Below are 17778 nucleotides of genomic sequence, written 5' to 3'. Positions count from 1 at the left end.
TGTGCCAGGGGAGGTTTAGGTTGGAGATTAGAAAGAATTTCTTTATGGAGAGGGTGATCAGACATTGAAATGGGCTGCCCAGGGAAGTAGTGGATTCTCCTTGTCTGGAGATATTTCAAAAGAGCCTGGATGTGGCACTGAGTGCCATGGGCTGGGAACTGCAACGGTGGATCAAGGGTTGGACTTGATGATCTCTGAGGTCCTTTCCAACCCAGCCAATTCTATGATTCTATGATCCCCACCTATTGCCAGCCCATGGACAGTTCAAGCACAGCTGCATGTGTTAGTGGCAATGTTTGGCAAAAGGCTGTTGCTGTGAGCTTGTTTGCAGCCAACAAGCAGCAAGGCAGGAAGAACTGGGGGACACTCACTCTTGGAACACCTACAACTTCATATCCCCAAACACATTTGCAAGGTGCTTTTTTAGTAGCTGCAACTCCCCAGCTGCAAAGCCCAACCGAAACCAGCAAAGATTAATTCAGGTTGCAAAGATTAAGTCAGGTTGCACACAACTGCACAAAACCAGCTCAGTTCTACCAAGTAGCCTCTTGTTGCCCCTTAATTGTCAGCCATAGATTCCCACTGCTGGCATCACTGGTGGCCTCACTTGGAGTTGTAGGTGTTGGTGTGAAGCACAGAGCCTGCCTCAGGGCTGTCCCAGGGCACTCAGTTACCTGTTGAAGTGTCCCGTCACTCAGAATGTGTAATCAAATCAAGTCACTTTTTTCCTAATTCTTTCTGTAACTTCTCCAAATCCAAATTAATCTAGCCCTGATATAGCAGCTTGGGTATCTCAGCCAATCAGCAGGTGCTGTTAGGAAAAAAGCCTCACACAAAACCCCAAATATCTAATTAACAGAGAATTAAAAGGAATTTACTTTCATTACTTTCACTTATTTCACAGAAATAAAACTCTAGCAGAGAAAAAAGTCATTGTCAGAGCATTGCACTGCTCACAACTTCCAAAGTTCAGACAGACTCAGATCAGGTTGTAAAAAGCAGTGAATGGCAATCTGAACAGTGGGTCATAGTTAAATAGGATTTAAACTGTTATGCACAGCCTGTTACATTCAGATCAATCAATGGAATGCTGATGTTCCCAATAGTTGGGTGGCAAATTAGTTTTACAATACTTAGCAACTCGATAAATTTTGGGGTCTTCATGGCAAAGTAAAAATACCAAGCAGCAAGGCAAGAACAGTTTTACTTTCATACTTGAAAATAACCTGAGCTCACAAGTAAATAATCCAGTATTCCCTCTTGTCCTGAGCCCTGGCAAACACCTGCCCACTTAGCTGGCACTCCTCACCCTACTTTGCTACTATTCTTTCTGGACATTTTTCCCCAAGTCAGCGTTTCATTTGGAGAAAAATCATTAATAAGTGCTAAGACTCTTCACAAGTCTCTTACACATCATCAGGTGCCAAATGTTTTCAACTCCTCTCCTAATACATGTCATTTTGAATACATTTATTGGTGTAAATGGCATAGTATATAAAATCAACCACATGCCACTTCTTGGTTTGGTTGTTAGCCCATCATGTCCAGGATGACTTTCTGTAAGTCTGGAATGGATTAATATGCTAACCAGAGAACTGAATGCTGTCTTAAAACATTCTTTTTCTTTCCAGCCATCCATCAGTGCATGAGTACTATGACCCAAATGACTACATGGGAGGAATTCATCAAGAAATGGACAGAGATGAGTTGGAATTAGAGGTACTTTACCTTTAGTAACTATTTCATTTACTGACATTTCAGCATGTGAATGTCACAGTCTTTATGTTGTGTATAAAGTGAAAAGACATTTCAAAGCAGATATTTGTAATAACCTTGCTCATTTGTTACTTTGCAGCTTACAAACTCTACTGGTACTTTTAGCAGTGTATTTAACTCCGTGCCAGGGACTCATCAGCCAGATCTTTAGTTAATAACAAAATAAACACCCACAAATGAGTGTAAATAATGAATTCCATCATTCCATTAAATTCCATATAACAGTGTTGATTTAGACTTCCTGAAAATCTGGAAGACTTTGCAAGTTTGCTGAGTGCCAGGACCTGTTCCAGTCACAGTAAAGATGTGTGAGTTTCCCTTAAGTATTCCCCAGATGAGAAACAGATGTCCTTGATAAGATAATATAAAAATACTTCAAATTTACAAGACAAGAATAAATTTGCCACTATACTGAGCTGTTACCTTTTCATTACTGAAAAGTTCCACATGTCTACATATCAAATTATATATAATAGGAGTTGAACCAGTCACAAAGCCATTGAAGTTCATTTTCCTGACAGATCTTTTAAAATCACTTTTGGTTTCAGTACTTGGATATCCCATCAGGAGTTCATCTTCAGTTTGTCCCATTCTTAATTTTAATAACCTGCTCCCAGCCATTCAGACTACAGCATATAAATTGTGGGCCTTATTTCTGCAAGATACTTGAGCAGTACTGACCCACTGAATTGTTTTGAATTGCTTGTAATAAATAGCAGTACCTTATCTCAGTACAGATAAATCCTGCCAGCAATGCCTGCTCCTGCTAATCCATTCAAGATTATCAGTAAGTGAAGAGTTAATCTTAGCTTGCTTGCACTCCTGATTTCTTAGATCCTGGTCCTGCTAACACTTATCTGTCAAAGTGAGCAATGGTGAACTCTCTGTTGCTGTGTTTAAATCAGTGGTAGATTTATCAACAGCTTCAGTGGGAGCAGAGTTCAGCTGTTCTGTGAGCACAAAGTTGTTCCTTTCTGTAAAAGTGTTTGCAGGATCAAGGACTAAAAACCCATAAAAAGTTTGCAAGCTGTTCTCAGATTCTGCAGAGCTGGTAGTAATTCATCTCTGGATACATATGCAAATCAAAGTCATGATAAAATCAAAGTGCCAGTAAAACAAATGCTGTTTAGCAGACTTCAAGGCCTTGCTTCTCAAACAAGTGGGGTTTTTTATGTTCTTAAATAAAAACAAATAGAATATGGATTTCAGTCTTGAGGGAAAATGTAGAACAAATTGGTGTTTTCTACCAAAACCTATCTTTTAGGAAATCTAATATTGTGTATATATTACACAGCTTCCCATTAGAAGGTCAACCAGTTGAGCTGAAAACAGTTTAAACACAGGCACTTTGGTAGCCAGACGTTAATATGCCTTAAACCACAACATTAATAATTTTGACATTGATATAGTACTTGGTGGCAAAAGGTGATCAGCTCAGTAACACAGGGAGATAAACATTAGAAAAGTCTCTGTAGCCTAATAGTGTTTCTTAAAAACCACTAAAGATTCTTGTTCAAACTGTGGAGACTGAGATCAATGGTGAGGTCAAAGTGCTAACAGGGACTCAACTGGCTAGTTGCTTTTTTGTTTGCCTTTTGATAGATCTGTTTTAAAAGACCACAAAGGCACTGTTTCATTGACTGCAGCAGGAATGTCTAAAGAAAGCCATCAAGTCACCCTTCTGGGCTTCTATGTCCATAAAATGTGCTTTGAATTTAAATCAGAAGCTGCTCATCTAAACTTTTATGGTCTATAACTGACTGGTTAGTGATTTGTAACAAGTAAACAAGGCAAAACCAGTGAAATACCCAAGTTCACAACAAGCTTCTAATGTAAATGTCTGGAGGGAGGGATTTATGCTGGCAGGATTGCCAAGACACCAAAATTGTGTTCTCAGTTTTCTCTCTCAACATTTATCTTAAAATTGATGACTCAGAGGTAACTGCAATATATTCCTTACTAGAAAAATAAATAAATACCATATATTTTCCTTTGAAGTTTTCATGCCACAAGGAAAGAGGGACTAAATCCTAAACTACTATTTTATAATAAATTAAAAGTATATTCATTCTTCACACAGGCCCAGCCAGAAGTCATTTCAGGTTCATAAAGGAAGAATAATGTCACTCCAGGATTCCCCAGCAGTGTTATGCATTAATATGTTTATTCAAACAAGTCTGTCCAGCTGTCAGACACACAACCCAAGCCAGGGCTTTCTCAGTGTGTTAATTTTCTCAGATTACAAAGAAGAACATTATACATCAAAAAGGGGTTTGTTCTCTCACATTTGACTTTGTCTTTACCCTTTTCTATATGCAACTTACATGTAGATCCTGCTTGCTTTCTGAGGGGAGAACTGAACTCAATGGAATGACCATTTGAGACTAAGTATAGCTTAGAGATTTAAAACATTGTGAGATGTTTGCTAACTGCTAGAAAATCTCCCTTCTGACACTCTGACTCAGTCTTGGACTGAGTTGTCCCCTTCAAAAGACTGAAAGAGGACACCAGGTTGATCCAAACAGCATTTTGCCCTCCCAGCATCAAACTACACCATCTGATCAGTGAAAAACTAACATGCTGTGCACCAAAATTCCTGCTTCATAACTTGTAATTAATGCTTCACTGCTTTAGGAAAACATAAATAAAAGCTGAGTAACAGGTTTCAGGCTCTCCTCCCCCTTTACTGTACTTTGCTACTTTGAAAGTTTTCTTTTACTTACTCCAAGAATCTATTCGCAAGGGAAGGGAGGAGGCAACAGTACCTGTCTGGAAGTTGGGATTCAATAGGCTCCATCACAGGCACTCTGCAGTTTTTATTCCATCCTAGTTGGAAAGCATTGGAAAGTGCATTTTATGTAAATATACTTGCAAACTCCTGCTCTAGAGGGAGTTGCACTGATCAGAGCTTCTCAAGGCATTACTGTATCTCTGAATGAAAGGACTTCAGCCCAAGCAGCAATACTGAAGTCAGTGACTGAATATGTGAAGGTTTATAAAATGGTACCTGCTCTCAGCTTCCCAGCTGCACTTTCTAAAACAAATATTTGAATGTTCTTTGTTTGGAACAAATGCAAAAGTGGCAAAACATTTCAACTTGCTGACAAGGAAATACTGAAAAGTTCCTCTCCCATGGGTCAGCAGAGAACTTGAACCTGGCCTTCACACCTCTTACTGCAGCAGGGAGTTCTTGGTCACAGAGCAGTGGCCTCCTTCTTCCCTGGGCATTCTTTAGGTTACCTTACTGTGCCATTCTGACCCCCTTTTCATCAGGGTGAGGAGCACATTTCTTCAGCCTGCCCCAGCACCACTGATTATTTCCCTCTTTATGGTCCTTCAGAGACCTGGGCTGGCACAGAATCCTCCAGTTAGATCCCAACTTCTCTAGGACAGAGAAGTTTGGGGGGAAAACCCCTGTTTTATAAAATTTTGTCTGGAAATTGTCTGGAGAGATTTTACTTACTTTTTACCTATGTTGAAACCTACACTTTCAAGAAAAGAGAGATGTAAAGATATCTTTCTTTGCCTAGAGAACTTCCTGCTCTACCAGGCTTAGTTGCCAAAAGGTAGTAAGGTTTCATGCAGCATAAAAGGAAATAGTTACTTATATTTCTTTCCCTAATATTCTTTTCTGTGTTAATGCTATTAATGGAGTAGCAAAAAAGTGGACAGTTCACTCTGAAGTCAGCACAGGAAAAATAACCACCACTTTTTACAGAGGGAAAAAAAAGGACAGAGTATTTATCATGCCAGCTTTGGATAATGCTTTATGAACATTTGAACTTGGGGTTTTTTTCCCCCATTGTTGCCCTCTCATTTCAGATTTCTACTGCTCATTTCTGTCTGGTTAGAGAAATGACTTTGATATTTATACATTTGCAAGCAGGTCATAATTTTAAATCAGCAGTACAATAATTCAATAATCTGTTGCAAATGAAGGCTCGTCTGATCTTATGGAGGTTAATTTACTATTATCACTTACTCTTAATTCATTATTATGAGCAGTTGCAGGTATAATGTCATAGTGCATGTTCATTTCTTCTTGTCTTGCTACAAATGCCATATGGATTTCAGCAATTAGCTCTCTGGGCTCTACATGGGATATGGAGCCAAAATGCTTTCAGCCAGTTCCTGGGGAAACTGTTTTGAAATGGCATGGAAATTCCTCCCTTGAACATCTCTCAAAACATCACTTTGATCTAAAGAAGGGAATTTTGTCTCTGTAGAAGTCATATCATGTGTGAAATTGTTACATTTCTCATATATCATATTAACACAGCCCCAATATTAAGCAGGCTCAATGGATACCATTGCATGTTAATTAATTCCTGCAGATCTGGATCAGGTGTTAAAGAACTTGTGCCTCCCAGTGTAAGCAGCTGATAGGTTTTGTAATGTAGTTATGATTTTATAGAGAGTTTATTAAAATAGCATCTGAGTTCCAGTTGGACACACAAAACCTTTTTTCATCTCAAGACAATAGAGTACATCAGACTAATCTGAAAACCCACGTGGCTACTGCAGGAACTGCTGAAGCCAGAAAACAGAAGAGTAAGAAAGAGCAAGTCCAGTGGCACTGAATTTACATCTTCAGAGTTCTCCAGGCCCGTGTTAATTAATTCCTGGTGCAATTATACAAGCTACCATAATGTTCTGGTTTTCCCTTGTATGTAGTTATGGCACTGTACAGACTTGACTCTGAAGATGAGAAATAACCTTCTCTTTGAAGACTCCAGAGTTGGTTCTTCAACTCCAACTGGAATTGCACACTTTTATCTCTGAAATATTTTAAACCTTTCTGGGTATACTAAAGCTTTACTGACACAAAGACCTGCAGAAAGCAGCTGCTCCTATCTTTAAGTACACAAAATTATCATAATTTGGGTAGCATCAAATACACTTGTTCTATTCCTATCAAGGACTAGAGGGATTGTACCCAAGGGGAAGTCTGCCAACTAAATTACTCATAAAAATTCAGGTTCTAAACACCTGCTCCAAAAATTTTTTGTTTGCTTGAGCTTTCTGCTGCTTTGCTTACGAGTCTGTTTTCAAACAATTTATATTCATTTTCCTTTAAAAATATAAACTATTTAATTTAGCAGATGCTTTATTCCCTGCCAGTATATCAAATGTGACACCCTGGATGGTGCATTTTAAATATAAACCCATGCTTATTTTTTAATTATAATGATGCTCTCTATAGTTGCACACTGTTGGGAAAGCACCTATTGTCATTCAAAACACAGGGCAGGTAAGAATAAAACAATAGCTTGCTCCCTCTCCTCCTCCTGCTCCAAAAGGTGCTGGCAAGTGTATATGGTTTGGGACTCCAGAATGTGTTTAAATAGGATCTATGTAAAATATGACCAAAGAAAACTTGCTTTTTTTTAGCTCTTTAGTTTTTGTGAGGTTTTTTTTTTATGTTGTTATCTATACTCTCACTACCAGTATGACAAACAGTAGAAGGAGCTGCAGCTTTAGTTTCTTGCCACATTTTCAAACTAGTAAACTGTATAAAAACTTCTAACAGAAAGATTTCACCTCTTCAAGAAAGAATGCAAGAAATGCAGGAATCATTCTAAGTCTAAATTAGGCCCCATTCACAAGTTCCCACCTCATCCCCAGTTTGCACCTTGATTCAGTGCAAAAGAAATGAATTCCCAAGGATCAGCTGGGGTCAGAATCAACTCCACTTTGTCTCATAATTTCTTCTGAAGAATTTCTATCTCGTCTCTAGAAAGCCCCAAAACTTTAAGAAATCTGGGGGGAAAAAAAGAACCCAGTATTAAAGTGTTGTGTTCAAACTTGAGGTAGCAAAAGAGGGAGAAATAGAACAGCAGTTCACTATGGATACTATTGATTGAAACCATTTAAATACCATCTGAAATGTCACTGACATTTACAGCTACGTTTCTTTTACTGAAAAAAAAAAAAAAAAGAAATTACACATGTTGACAAGTAAATAACATGAGATTGCTGATCTTGGCAGCTGTCATGTAGGCATGCCAATAAATTATTCATATCAGCTTGTTTTATTGTCTTGCCTCTTACAAATGGTGCAGCACAGCTCAAAACACAGATAGAGGTAGAAATAATGAGTTGTGTTATCAGAATTATTCCACTGGAAGAGATGAGACCGAGCATAAGCACCGAGTTTGAGGTCTGCCCTTGGGCTGGGACACCCCTCAGGCCCTGCCAAGGCTTTGGTCTCTTTCTCAGCCACATCCCTTTGCTTCCTCTGCCTGGTCCCACTCCCTCCCTTCCTCAAGCCCAACCTCCTCCCTCCTGCCCAGCCTGGGCTGCAGAGGAACAAGAGCTCTCAAAGCCTCACTCATTGCCAAGCACTTTTTAAATGGAATAAAAACCACAACTACACTTAGTACTGCACCTGTGCATGGAGAATCATCCTCCCTGCCTAGGGCAGCATCCTTGGGAATGACAGAGAGCAGACCTGGGGTCCTGGTGCTCCTGGGATGTTCCTCAGAGGTGAGAAGGGAAAATCGATGGATGCTGTTAGGCACACTGTGCACTAGGCAGGAGCATCCCAAAGTTTTGGGGCAACCCAGTGGATTTTACAAGCCATCCAGTGTCACTGAACAGCAAATCTAAGAAAGAACAAACCATGTGAAGTCTGCGTGGCAAAAAAGCAGAGAGGAAAAACATTTTTTTCACATCTCCAAGACTACCAAAGAGCACTAGAATGACAAACCATAACCTGGCTCAAACCAAACCTTGCAAGATATTGAAGTGCTTATTATATTTCTATTACCAATACCAAATGCTTTCCTGACAATATATTGATTTCCATTCAGACTTCTGAGAAATGTATTAAATTATTTAATGAAAATTACACAAGTTAAGGTAATAGAGTATTATATTTTTCTCTGACTAGCCAGAAAATTTCCCTGCTTACAAGGAAATATATATCAGCTGTGGCAAGTAGTGAAATCCTACTTTGTGAGTATTTCAGCAGTTGAAGTCTTAGCACTACATGAAATATAGGTAATTTTTCTTCTTTCAAATCAATAAAAGGTCTGTTTTCAAAATGACTTCATATTGATTGAAGGGCCAAAAATGCCCCAGGTATTGATTGTCTGCACATAATCATGTTTTGCTCAGTAAGTTAATCTCGTCTACAAGTGAAATGAAAAGAGATCCACTATATCACTTAAGCAAAATATTTTCATTGTATTTGAAAAATGGCTTCCATCAGTCATCAGTGTCTCAATGCCAATATGCCTTCTTTTTCTTCTTTTCTTTTTTAAACCTCAGGAAGTAGATTTACACAGAGTGAACAGCCAGGACAAGCTTGGCCTTACTGTATGTTACAGAACAGATGATGAAGATGACATGGGGATTTATGTGAGCGAGGTAAGACTGAGCTGATTTCCATAAGATACAATTTATCTTTTAAGCTGCAGTGGTGGGTGTTTAAGACGTTTGTCTTCTCTTTGTACAACACTCAAAAAAGAGCCAGAATGCAATAATTGGAAGAAATCTAGTTAATTTTTCCTTCCCTTCAGTCTGAGTGAAATCCTGCCTCCCCTGAAGTCAAACTTGAATATTGTGAACATGAACACACAGTGGTTTTGCCCCAACACAGTCTCAACATTCAATTTTGGAGGCTGTTTTCAGAGTATTTTGAATACACTCACCCTTTAATTTTGCTCTCAGTTATTCTAAAAAGTATATAAATGAAGAAAGAAACCCCACACATTTTTATTTGCAAATATTTGAGGCCCATTTGTCTGTCTCTCTGCTCTCATGAAATAAGGAGCCTTTCTACATATTGTGCACATTCAGTTCAGGGTAGCAGCAGGTTTTTGGGAAAAGAAAAAACAAACCCACACCTCATAACTAAACCTAAAATCTGCCATTGAAATAAATCACACTTAGGAAATCATCCTTCCTGTTCTGTCTGCAAAAACTCGTTCTAGTCAGAGTACTGTAGAGTAAAGCAAGATGTTAGATTGTGAGGTAACTCAATATCATGCAAACATGATAAATTTAATTCTCTGAAGACACATCTCAGGAAAATAGGTTTCTGGTTTGACTTGATCATTTAAATTAGTGTTTCACTTTGTCTGACATAAGCAAGGAAAAATCCTGTAGTTACTAAGTGAGAAATAACCACCCCAGGGACAGCAGGAACAACAGACACACTGGCTCACAGTCATCCTACCAAAACTGGGTTTTAAATGAGAGCAATATTGAGTTCTGCAAAGGCCAGACACTCACAATTCTCTTCTTTTGTAGATTGATCCCAACAGCATTGCTGCCAAAGATGGTCGACTCCGGGAAGGGGATCGCATCATTCAGGTGTGTGTGTAAATGGTTTAAAGTCTACTTACTCACACCATAATCTGCTGCAATGCCTTTCTTTCAGTATAATCAATATTTGTAAATACAAAGAGTAAAATACAGTTCTGGCCAACTAGAGGACTATACTGGTCCTACCCTTCAGGCTAAGCATTTTGTCAGCAGATGTCATGTACCCTATACACTTCTGCTCTTCAGTCTTCTTTCTACCACAAAACCCCTCTACTTTGGCCCAAGAAATTTCTCTTTGCAGAATGTCTCTGGGCAGCCCCAATAATCCCCAGGCACATCAGTACCTGCTCAGCTTGGTCCTCTTCCAGGTGCAGCAATCCTGCAACCCTGCTGTGTCAGAAGGGCCCAGGCACTGACTGGAGTAGCTCCACATGGAGAGCTCCACGTTCCCTTTAGTCTGTGGGAGCAGCATCCACCTGTCCCACCTGGGGATGTGTCCTGTCCCTTCCCAGAGCCCAAGGGAGGATTCAGCTCCTGCCCAGCTCTCCTTTCTCCAGTTTGTAACATCACATGCAGAGATAGGAACAGCTTTGTGTGTCCAAACCAAGACATTTTTGCTGACACTTATCTGAGCACCACTGCTGGAGATGTGGGCAGGCACAGAACCTATCCAGCCATGCAGAGCTCATCTCAACAGGATTTAAGTGCCCTTAGGAAAGGATCTCACTCTGTTCCTCTTTTCTCTAAAGATTAATGGCATAGAGGTACAGAACCGAGAAGAAGCTGTGGCACTTCTCACCAGTGAAGAAAGCAAGAATATCTCCTTACTTGTTGCAAGACCAGAAATTCAGGTACTGTAGCAACAACAAAAAAAACCCCTCTCGAGTCTGACAGAGCTGCTGTTTTGTACAAGGCTGTTAGGATCTTTTGAATAATTTTAAGCTACTTAAATCTACTTAAAACCATATTACACAATGACTAGACATATATACATGGTCAAAAATAATGGAATTCAGCAAAGTAGTGATATTAACATTCAATTTCTAAGATATCCAGGGATTTATAGATGCTGCAGGGCAAGTTATTATGGATGGTTTCAAGCCATAGCTTTAAGAACATTCTAAACTCTCATTCCTTAACTATCTGAAACACCTGCTCTTTAGCCTTTTATACACTATCTCAATGCAGTTAAATGCTGTCAGGATGCACCCTCAGCTGTAATAAAAGGCTGAACCAGAACCCTTTGTGGAGCAGGGAGCAGCACAAAGATGTGGAACACAGAGCCATGAGCACTATTTTTTGATCTGACTCTGCTCCTCTTGCTGTGAGAGTAACCCTTGCCAAGGTACCTGGAGACACGGCTCATGGCTCTCCTGTTAGCCTGCATATTTCTGAGCTTTCCCATGGGGATAAATGAGGCTGGGAGTAAAAATGTCTTGCAGAGCCCTCTCCAGCACTTCTCCCTTAAGGGTCTCACAAGTGTGTTCAAGCTTTAGGCCCTAGGGTATTTTTATACATCCTCATCAAGAGACACACAAACCAAAGCAGCTTCAACTCAGATATACTTCCATGGATGGAAAGGCAAACTTTGTTTTGTTTATTAAGGGCAGCTGAAGATAAAAGAATAATGCTGGAGATGGAGGCAGTTGAGGGGAGGGAAGAGAGTCAATACCAAGACTTTGCACAAGGAGGTTTGTGCTCCTTCCAGGACACTGTGACAGGAAGGAATCTCTTCAGATGTTGCTGTCACTTTCCACAAAAAAGGAACATAATTTATGTCACTCTTCATTCTTTTGACAACTTTCGGTTTGATTTTCCCTCCTTTCTCACATAGCTGGATGAAGGATGGATGGATGATGACAGAAATGATTTTCTGGATGACTTGCACATGGACATGTTGGAGGAACAGCACCACCAGGCAATGCAATTTACTGCCAGCATGCTTCAGCAGGTACTGCAGTTCTGTCACATGTTGGTGTCAAAACTTCACATCACACTCAGGATTCCAGTATGGAGCTTGACTGGAGCCACTTAGTGTCTCAAATGACAGTTGAGGCAATTTTTCCATAAAATCAAGATATTACATGACTACAGACTTTATCAGGGGGACCAAAATACTTTCAAAGGTTACCATTTATTTTACTCCTTACAACAACATGATCATAGTTCTTACAAATTCACTCTTCTGGCTGTGGTCACTTTGGGTGTAAGGTAGAAAGAGCAGGCAGAGAGATAATTTAAAATTTTCAGTTTGGTGTGCATGCAGACACTGAAAACAAAGCTTGCCTCCCAAAACCTTAAAGTCCAAAGGGAGAAGCTGGGTAAAAGACAGGAATAAGTTCTACATGAAAAAGCTTTTACAAAGCAAAGCCACAGATTTGGACCCATATTCCCTGCCACGATTAGTGCAGTCATGCAAGTGCATTATTAGTTTAAGGTTTTGCCTCACTTTTTTTCTAGAGCTTCCTAAAATTCTAAATCCTCTAGAATCCTCTAAATCCTCTAGGAGCCTCATTTTCTAATGGGACATACTCTCACTTGGGCACTGTCATACAATTGGATGCTTTTTTTTATGCACTTAAGTGGGAAAACAAACGTTTTGAAAATTACTTCTACCATTGTTATTATGTAACTGAAAAAAAACCTCAGGTTCTTATGAAAAGGATGTCCACAGCACAACTGTGTTTTCAGTCACCGTTTCTTTGAGTTCTTAATAATATTATTTCCTTAGAAGTAAATATAAGGACATAAGACGGGTAAAAAGCAGTAGAGAAGAAAACTCTCAAAAAAATAAACACCCTGAAACTCTCAAAAAATAAACACCCTGAAATTCTTTATGCCCTTGCAATGATCTCTCTTTCTCTCTTCTGATTTTTGCTGTTAGAAGAAGCATGAGGAGGACGGAGGTACCACAGACACAGCCACCATTTTATCCAACCAGCACGAGAAGGACAGCGGCGTGGGGCGCACGGACGACAGCACTCGGAACGATGAGAGCTCTGAGCAGGAGAACAACGTGGATGATCAGACCACCTCCTCCAACACTTTGGGGAGCCAGAAGCAGCTGACATACAGCCACGACACCCTGGGAAGCGGCGACATGCAGTTCAGCAACGAGTCCTTTATCTCTGCTGACTGCACAGACGTCGACTTCCTTGGCATCCCCGTGGATGAATGTGAGCGATTCCGGGAACTGCTGGAGCTGAAGTGCCAGGTGAAGTCTGCCAACCCTTACAGCCTGTACTGTCACAGCATGGAGATGAGCAAGAGCGACCAAGAAAGTGTTGACAGAGAGCTGGAGATGCTGAATGAGGAGCTGCGTAATATTGAGCTGGAGTGCCTGAATATTGTGAGAGCTCACAAAATGCAGCAGCTGAAAGAGCAGTACCGGGAGCCCTGGATGCTCCATAACAGCGGGTTCCGTAACTACAACACCAGCATCGACGTCCGCAGGCACGAGCTCTCGGACATCACGGAGCTCCCTGAGAAGTCTGACAAGGACAGCTCCAGTGCATACAACACAGGGGAAAGCTGCCGGAGCACGCCGCTTACGCTGGAGATTTCCCCCGACAATTCCCTGCGGAGAACTGCGGAAAGCATCGGCTGTCAAGGTAATGAGGGGGCAGTGGCATATAGTGTCTCCCAAAAGAATTCGTTTGCCAGCTCGGAAAGTCATGAATCCAGCAGTGCTAAATGTCACGCCTCTGCTAAAGAGCCTGACCTTGGGAAGCAGCTGGAAAACAAGGAGAGAAAAGGCAGCGATGGAAGCAAAAGCCCTACTCATGGTCAGAAACCTTCTAGCTCCTACGTCTCTCCATACCATCACTCTCCCTATAAGCACGCTCACATCCCTGCCCACGCACAGCACTACCAGAGCTACATGCAGCTGATCCAGCAGAAATCAGCAGTGGAGTATGCACAGAGCCAGATGAGCCTGGTGAGCATGTGCAAAGACTTGAATTCAAGCCCGAATGAGCCGAGGATGGAGTGGAAAGTCAAGGTGAGAAGCGACGGGACCCGTTACATCACTAAGAGGCCAGTGAGGGACAGGCTGCTGAGAGAACGTGCCATAAAGATCAAGGAGGAGCGGAGTGGGATGACCACGGATGATGATGCCATCAGTGAAATGAAGATGGGAAAGTACTGGAGCAAGGAGGAGAGGAAGCAGCATCTTGTGAAAGCAAAGGAGCAGAGGAGGAGGAGGGAGTTCATGATGCAGAGCAGGTTGGAGTGCTTAAAGGAACAGCAAGGTGCAGAGGAAAAGAAGGAGATGAACATCATTGAACTGAGCCACAAAAAAATGATGAAGAAGAGAAATAAAAAGATCTTTGATAATTGGATGACAATCCAAGAACTGCTGACCCACGGAACCAAGTCACCAGACGGCACACGGGTGTACAATTCCTTCCTCTCAGTGACTACTGTATAATCACCCTTGCTAAATTATGTACATAAAACACTACCATTGAGGTAGAAATCAATGCCTCGTTCAATGTGGCAAGATTTTTGTATATAAGATACAGTCATCAAGTTTATAGTTCAAATACTGAACTCTACAACTGTGGGTGCCGGGATCTCCACCCTGAAGTGGAGAGGAAGCTTTCCCATCTCCTTCAGAGGCAATACCAGCAGTGCTTTTTGGAATACTGATTGTACTTTTTTACTTCTTACCTTTTACATGAAGTGTTTAAATATCAGAAATGTATTAACCATACTTACACAGGTAATTTGCTTAAACTATATTCATATTAAAAGGTACCCATGCTTTTCCTTACCTAAAAGAAAAAAAAAATGCAAAAACCCCACAAGAGCAACTGCACATATGTATTTTTTTGTGATATTATTTTGCTGTTGTTCACTTCTACACAAAGTGCTGTTTATCGATATTTAGCTCAAGGTTTGAACTCAGAAGTAGAGTCATTCTCTTGTAATATTTAACATTTATCAAACAGCAGTTTTTAGACTTACAATCACCATTTAAACATTTTTCTTTTTAAGGTTTCTGAAGAAAGTATATAAGGGTTCATCTGAAAAGCCTGAAGCCAAGTACACTATCCTGCAGCTTTAAATGATTTTAAAGCATGTTTGCAAATGTTGCAACCTATTGAAAAAACGTGCATGTACAGCTGATTTGTTGATATAAAAGTTTGCAGAATTTGAAAAGCCCATGGTAGTAACTGTTTGCTTTATAGGTTTGAATGTATTGAATTATAAAAGCAGTTTCATGAAATCATCATTAGCTACAAACGTTAACAAGTAAAATGAAGTAAAATAAATTATTGTTTTATATTTCAAACTATTTTAAATTCTTTTGACTCCCCTCTGGTTTCAACACATAGAATATTCTTTCTTTGAGCGTGGGTCCTGTGCTGCAGGGATTCCTGGACAGCCCACAAGAGTCAAACCTAATGGGAAAATCTGCCTCGTGACTTTGGGGGAAATTTAGGTTGAGATTTTCTTGAGGGCAAGATGGAAGTAAAAATATTAAGAATAAAACAATGCATAAATTCAACTTATAAGACATCTAAGATGACCTGTGAGAGAGAAACAGGGCTTGTGCTCTTCTGTTTAGCTTTGGTTTGGGGTTTCTTAGTGGTATGTACAAACTACAACGTGGGTTTGCATTAAAACCATCCAATATATAGATTAAAACCTACAGATTAAGCAAATAAATATATAAATTGAAATAGGGAAAAAGACAAAAACTAAATGTCACAGATCTCACTCCTTTTCTCATTTTTTTAGTTCTAATTAGGAATTCAGATATAAATTGGGAAGGTTTGCTGGAGGAAGTAAAGTACCCTCATTACAAACAACTCCCAGATTCTCAGTCCCCTCTTTCTTTTCTCCTGCCACCACAAAAAATCTTGCTCCCAAACTCCTCCAGATTGCTGCTCTGAACTCTTCCATCATAAATCTACAGATCAAAACAATTTATAGAAGTGAAATATTGGAAAGGCAGAGATTAGCAGCTTCTCAGTGCCTATTCTGAAAATAATGTCTTTGTTTTGGGGATTTTGTCCTCCCTTTGTGAAGTACCACTGAAATATCACTGAACAAATGTCTACCATATTCCACATCCAACTCTTCCATACTCAAAAATGCATTTTCACCCCATGTAAATAGGCACTGCCCCTTGAAATCTGGCACTCCTATCAATAACTCTGTAAATTTATCTTCCAACAATATTTTCCTTTGGGATGGAATACTTGTTCTACTGTAGTCTATGAAAGACTTTTTTTTAAATTGACTTAAGCCAGGATTTCACCTCCTGTGAGGTGAAACATTGTCATCACCATGGAGAAAGCAGGGGAAAAAAAGTGTTATTTTCACAAGACACTACTTCACTGTCAAAATAAGACACCTGCTATCTTCATCTCAGATTTGCTTTAATTTGGGTTCGTGCTGTGTTCATCCCAGCTGCAGGTGTGAGAGCCCTAACAAAATATTGCCTCTCCTAAAGCTCAGAAATTCAGATGCACAGGCAGAGCTGTAATTAGTGGGGAATCTCAGTCCTTAAACCAGACACAAAAAGCCAATTCAGCCATCTTTAGTCTACCTGGAAATACAAGAGTAAGAATTGAAATGTTCTAATAAGGAAGAACTATCAAAGTGTTCCTCAAAAATAGGCTCCTTTGGAATAACTGCACAGGAAATGGTTCCTTTTGGCATCAGTTATAAATGCTGAGCATTGTATGCATGCGTGTAACAGCAGAAAGGTATTGGGGAATTCAGTGTGATGTGTAGAAATGACATCAAAACATCATCAGTATGAAAGTTTACCTTCTTTAAGATGTTGAAATAAAATTATTGGCCAATAATTATTCTCACACCTTTGAGTTTTTCCTCACTAAGCATTTGTTGTCATTTGGGTCAGTTAATAAACCCTAATACTAAAGGAGAGAGGTGATCAGTTCCCAGATTCCATGAAAACTGGCCAAAAGCCTTACAAATTGCAGAGCTGCCTTTTGCTTTCTCAGTTATCACACACTGACTTAGCAAACTACTTAGTGTTGAAAAGAGAGATTCTGTCCACTTTACTGCTTGCAAGGAAGCATTTGAAGTTTCCATATTATTCCTCCTAACCTGACCCAGTGAAATGACTGGGGCTAGAGGGCAGCCTCTGGTGCCCAAGAGAAAGTATTTCATCCAGCAGCTTTTCTAAAAATTGCATTAGAGTGCACACTCCAGAGCTTAAAAATGACAACTGAAATTGTTCTAGTTGTGCAGGACATCCCATGCCCAAATTCTCCATGCCTCAGCAGAGCCTGTGTCTCCTGCCTCACCACAGGCTTTCCCTGAAAGCCAATGCTCTCCACCTGCTGCACAGAGCTCCAGAACCATCCTCACATGCTGGGCACGAGGTCCTGGCCCAAAGCAAGATGCTGATCCAGCACCAACCCCAGTGACTCAGCCTCCTGCAGGGATCAGCACTGGAAGGTGTGTTCCTTCCCAGGGTTTTTTCAAGTTCATTTAAACTTGGAAGGAGCTACAGGGAGTGTTGCTTCTTTGGAAGTACAAATCTTGGTTCCCATCCTCCTCAGGCACTTTACTGAGTGCAATCACAAGGCTGGGTGATAACTGATCCCAGAATAACACATACATGGGGAGAGATCCTGAACACACAAAGGGAGAAGCAGGACTTGCCAAGCAGCCTGAATGGTTTTACTGGAAGCTCTTCCAGTTTGGGCAGCTCCCCAGAGGCTCTCATGGAGCTGTTCCTCATTCCCA

The 17778-nt window shown here is 40.4% G+C and overlaps 1 protein-coding gene across 2 annotated transcripts in view; it reads left to right on the top strand.

Moving 5' to 3' along the window:
* PDZRN3 (PDZ domain containing ring finger 3) overlaps nt 1-16868 on the top strand; it is a 131857-nt gene extending 114989 nt beyond the window's left edge. For both annotated transcript variants that reach the window (XM_030458270.1, XM_030458271.1), the window contains 6 exons: nt 1632-1719; nt 9049-9147; nt 10033-10095; nt 10797-10898; nt 11882-11998; nt 12932-16868. In XM_030458270.1, coding sequence (XP_030314130.1) covers nt 1632-1719; nt 9049-9147; nt 10033-10095; nt 10797-10898; nt 11882-11998; nt 12932-14476 — 2014 coding nt within the window. In that variant the 3' untranslated portion in view covers nt 14477-16868. The remainder of the gene's footprint in view (nt 1-1631; nt 1720-9048; nt 9148-10032; nt 10096-10796; nt 10899-11881; nt 11999-12931) is intronic.
* The last annotated feature ends 910 nt before the right edge of the window (nt 16869-17778 follow it).

This window comes from Calypte anna, chromosome 12, assembly GCF_003957555.1.
Source record: "Calypte anna isolate BGI_N300 chromosome 12, bCalAnn1_v1.p, whole genome shotgun sequence".
In the NCBI taxonomy this organism is placed as follows: domain Eukaryota; kingdom Metazoa; phylum Chordata; class Aves; order Apodiformes; family Trochilidae; genus Calypte; species Calypte anna.
This window is presented reverse-complemented; position numbering and strand designations above follow the sequence as displayed.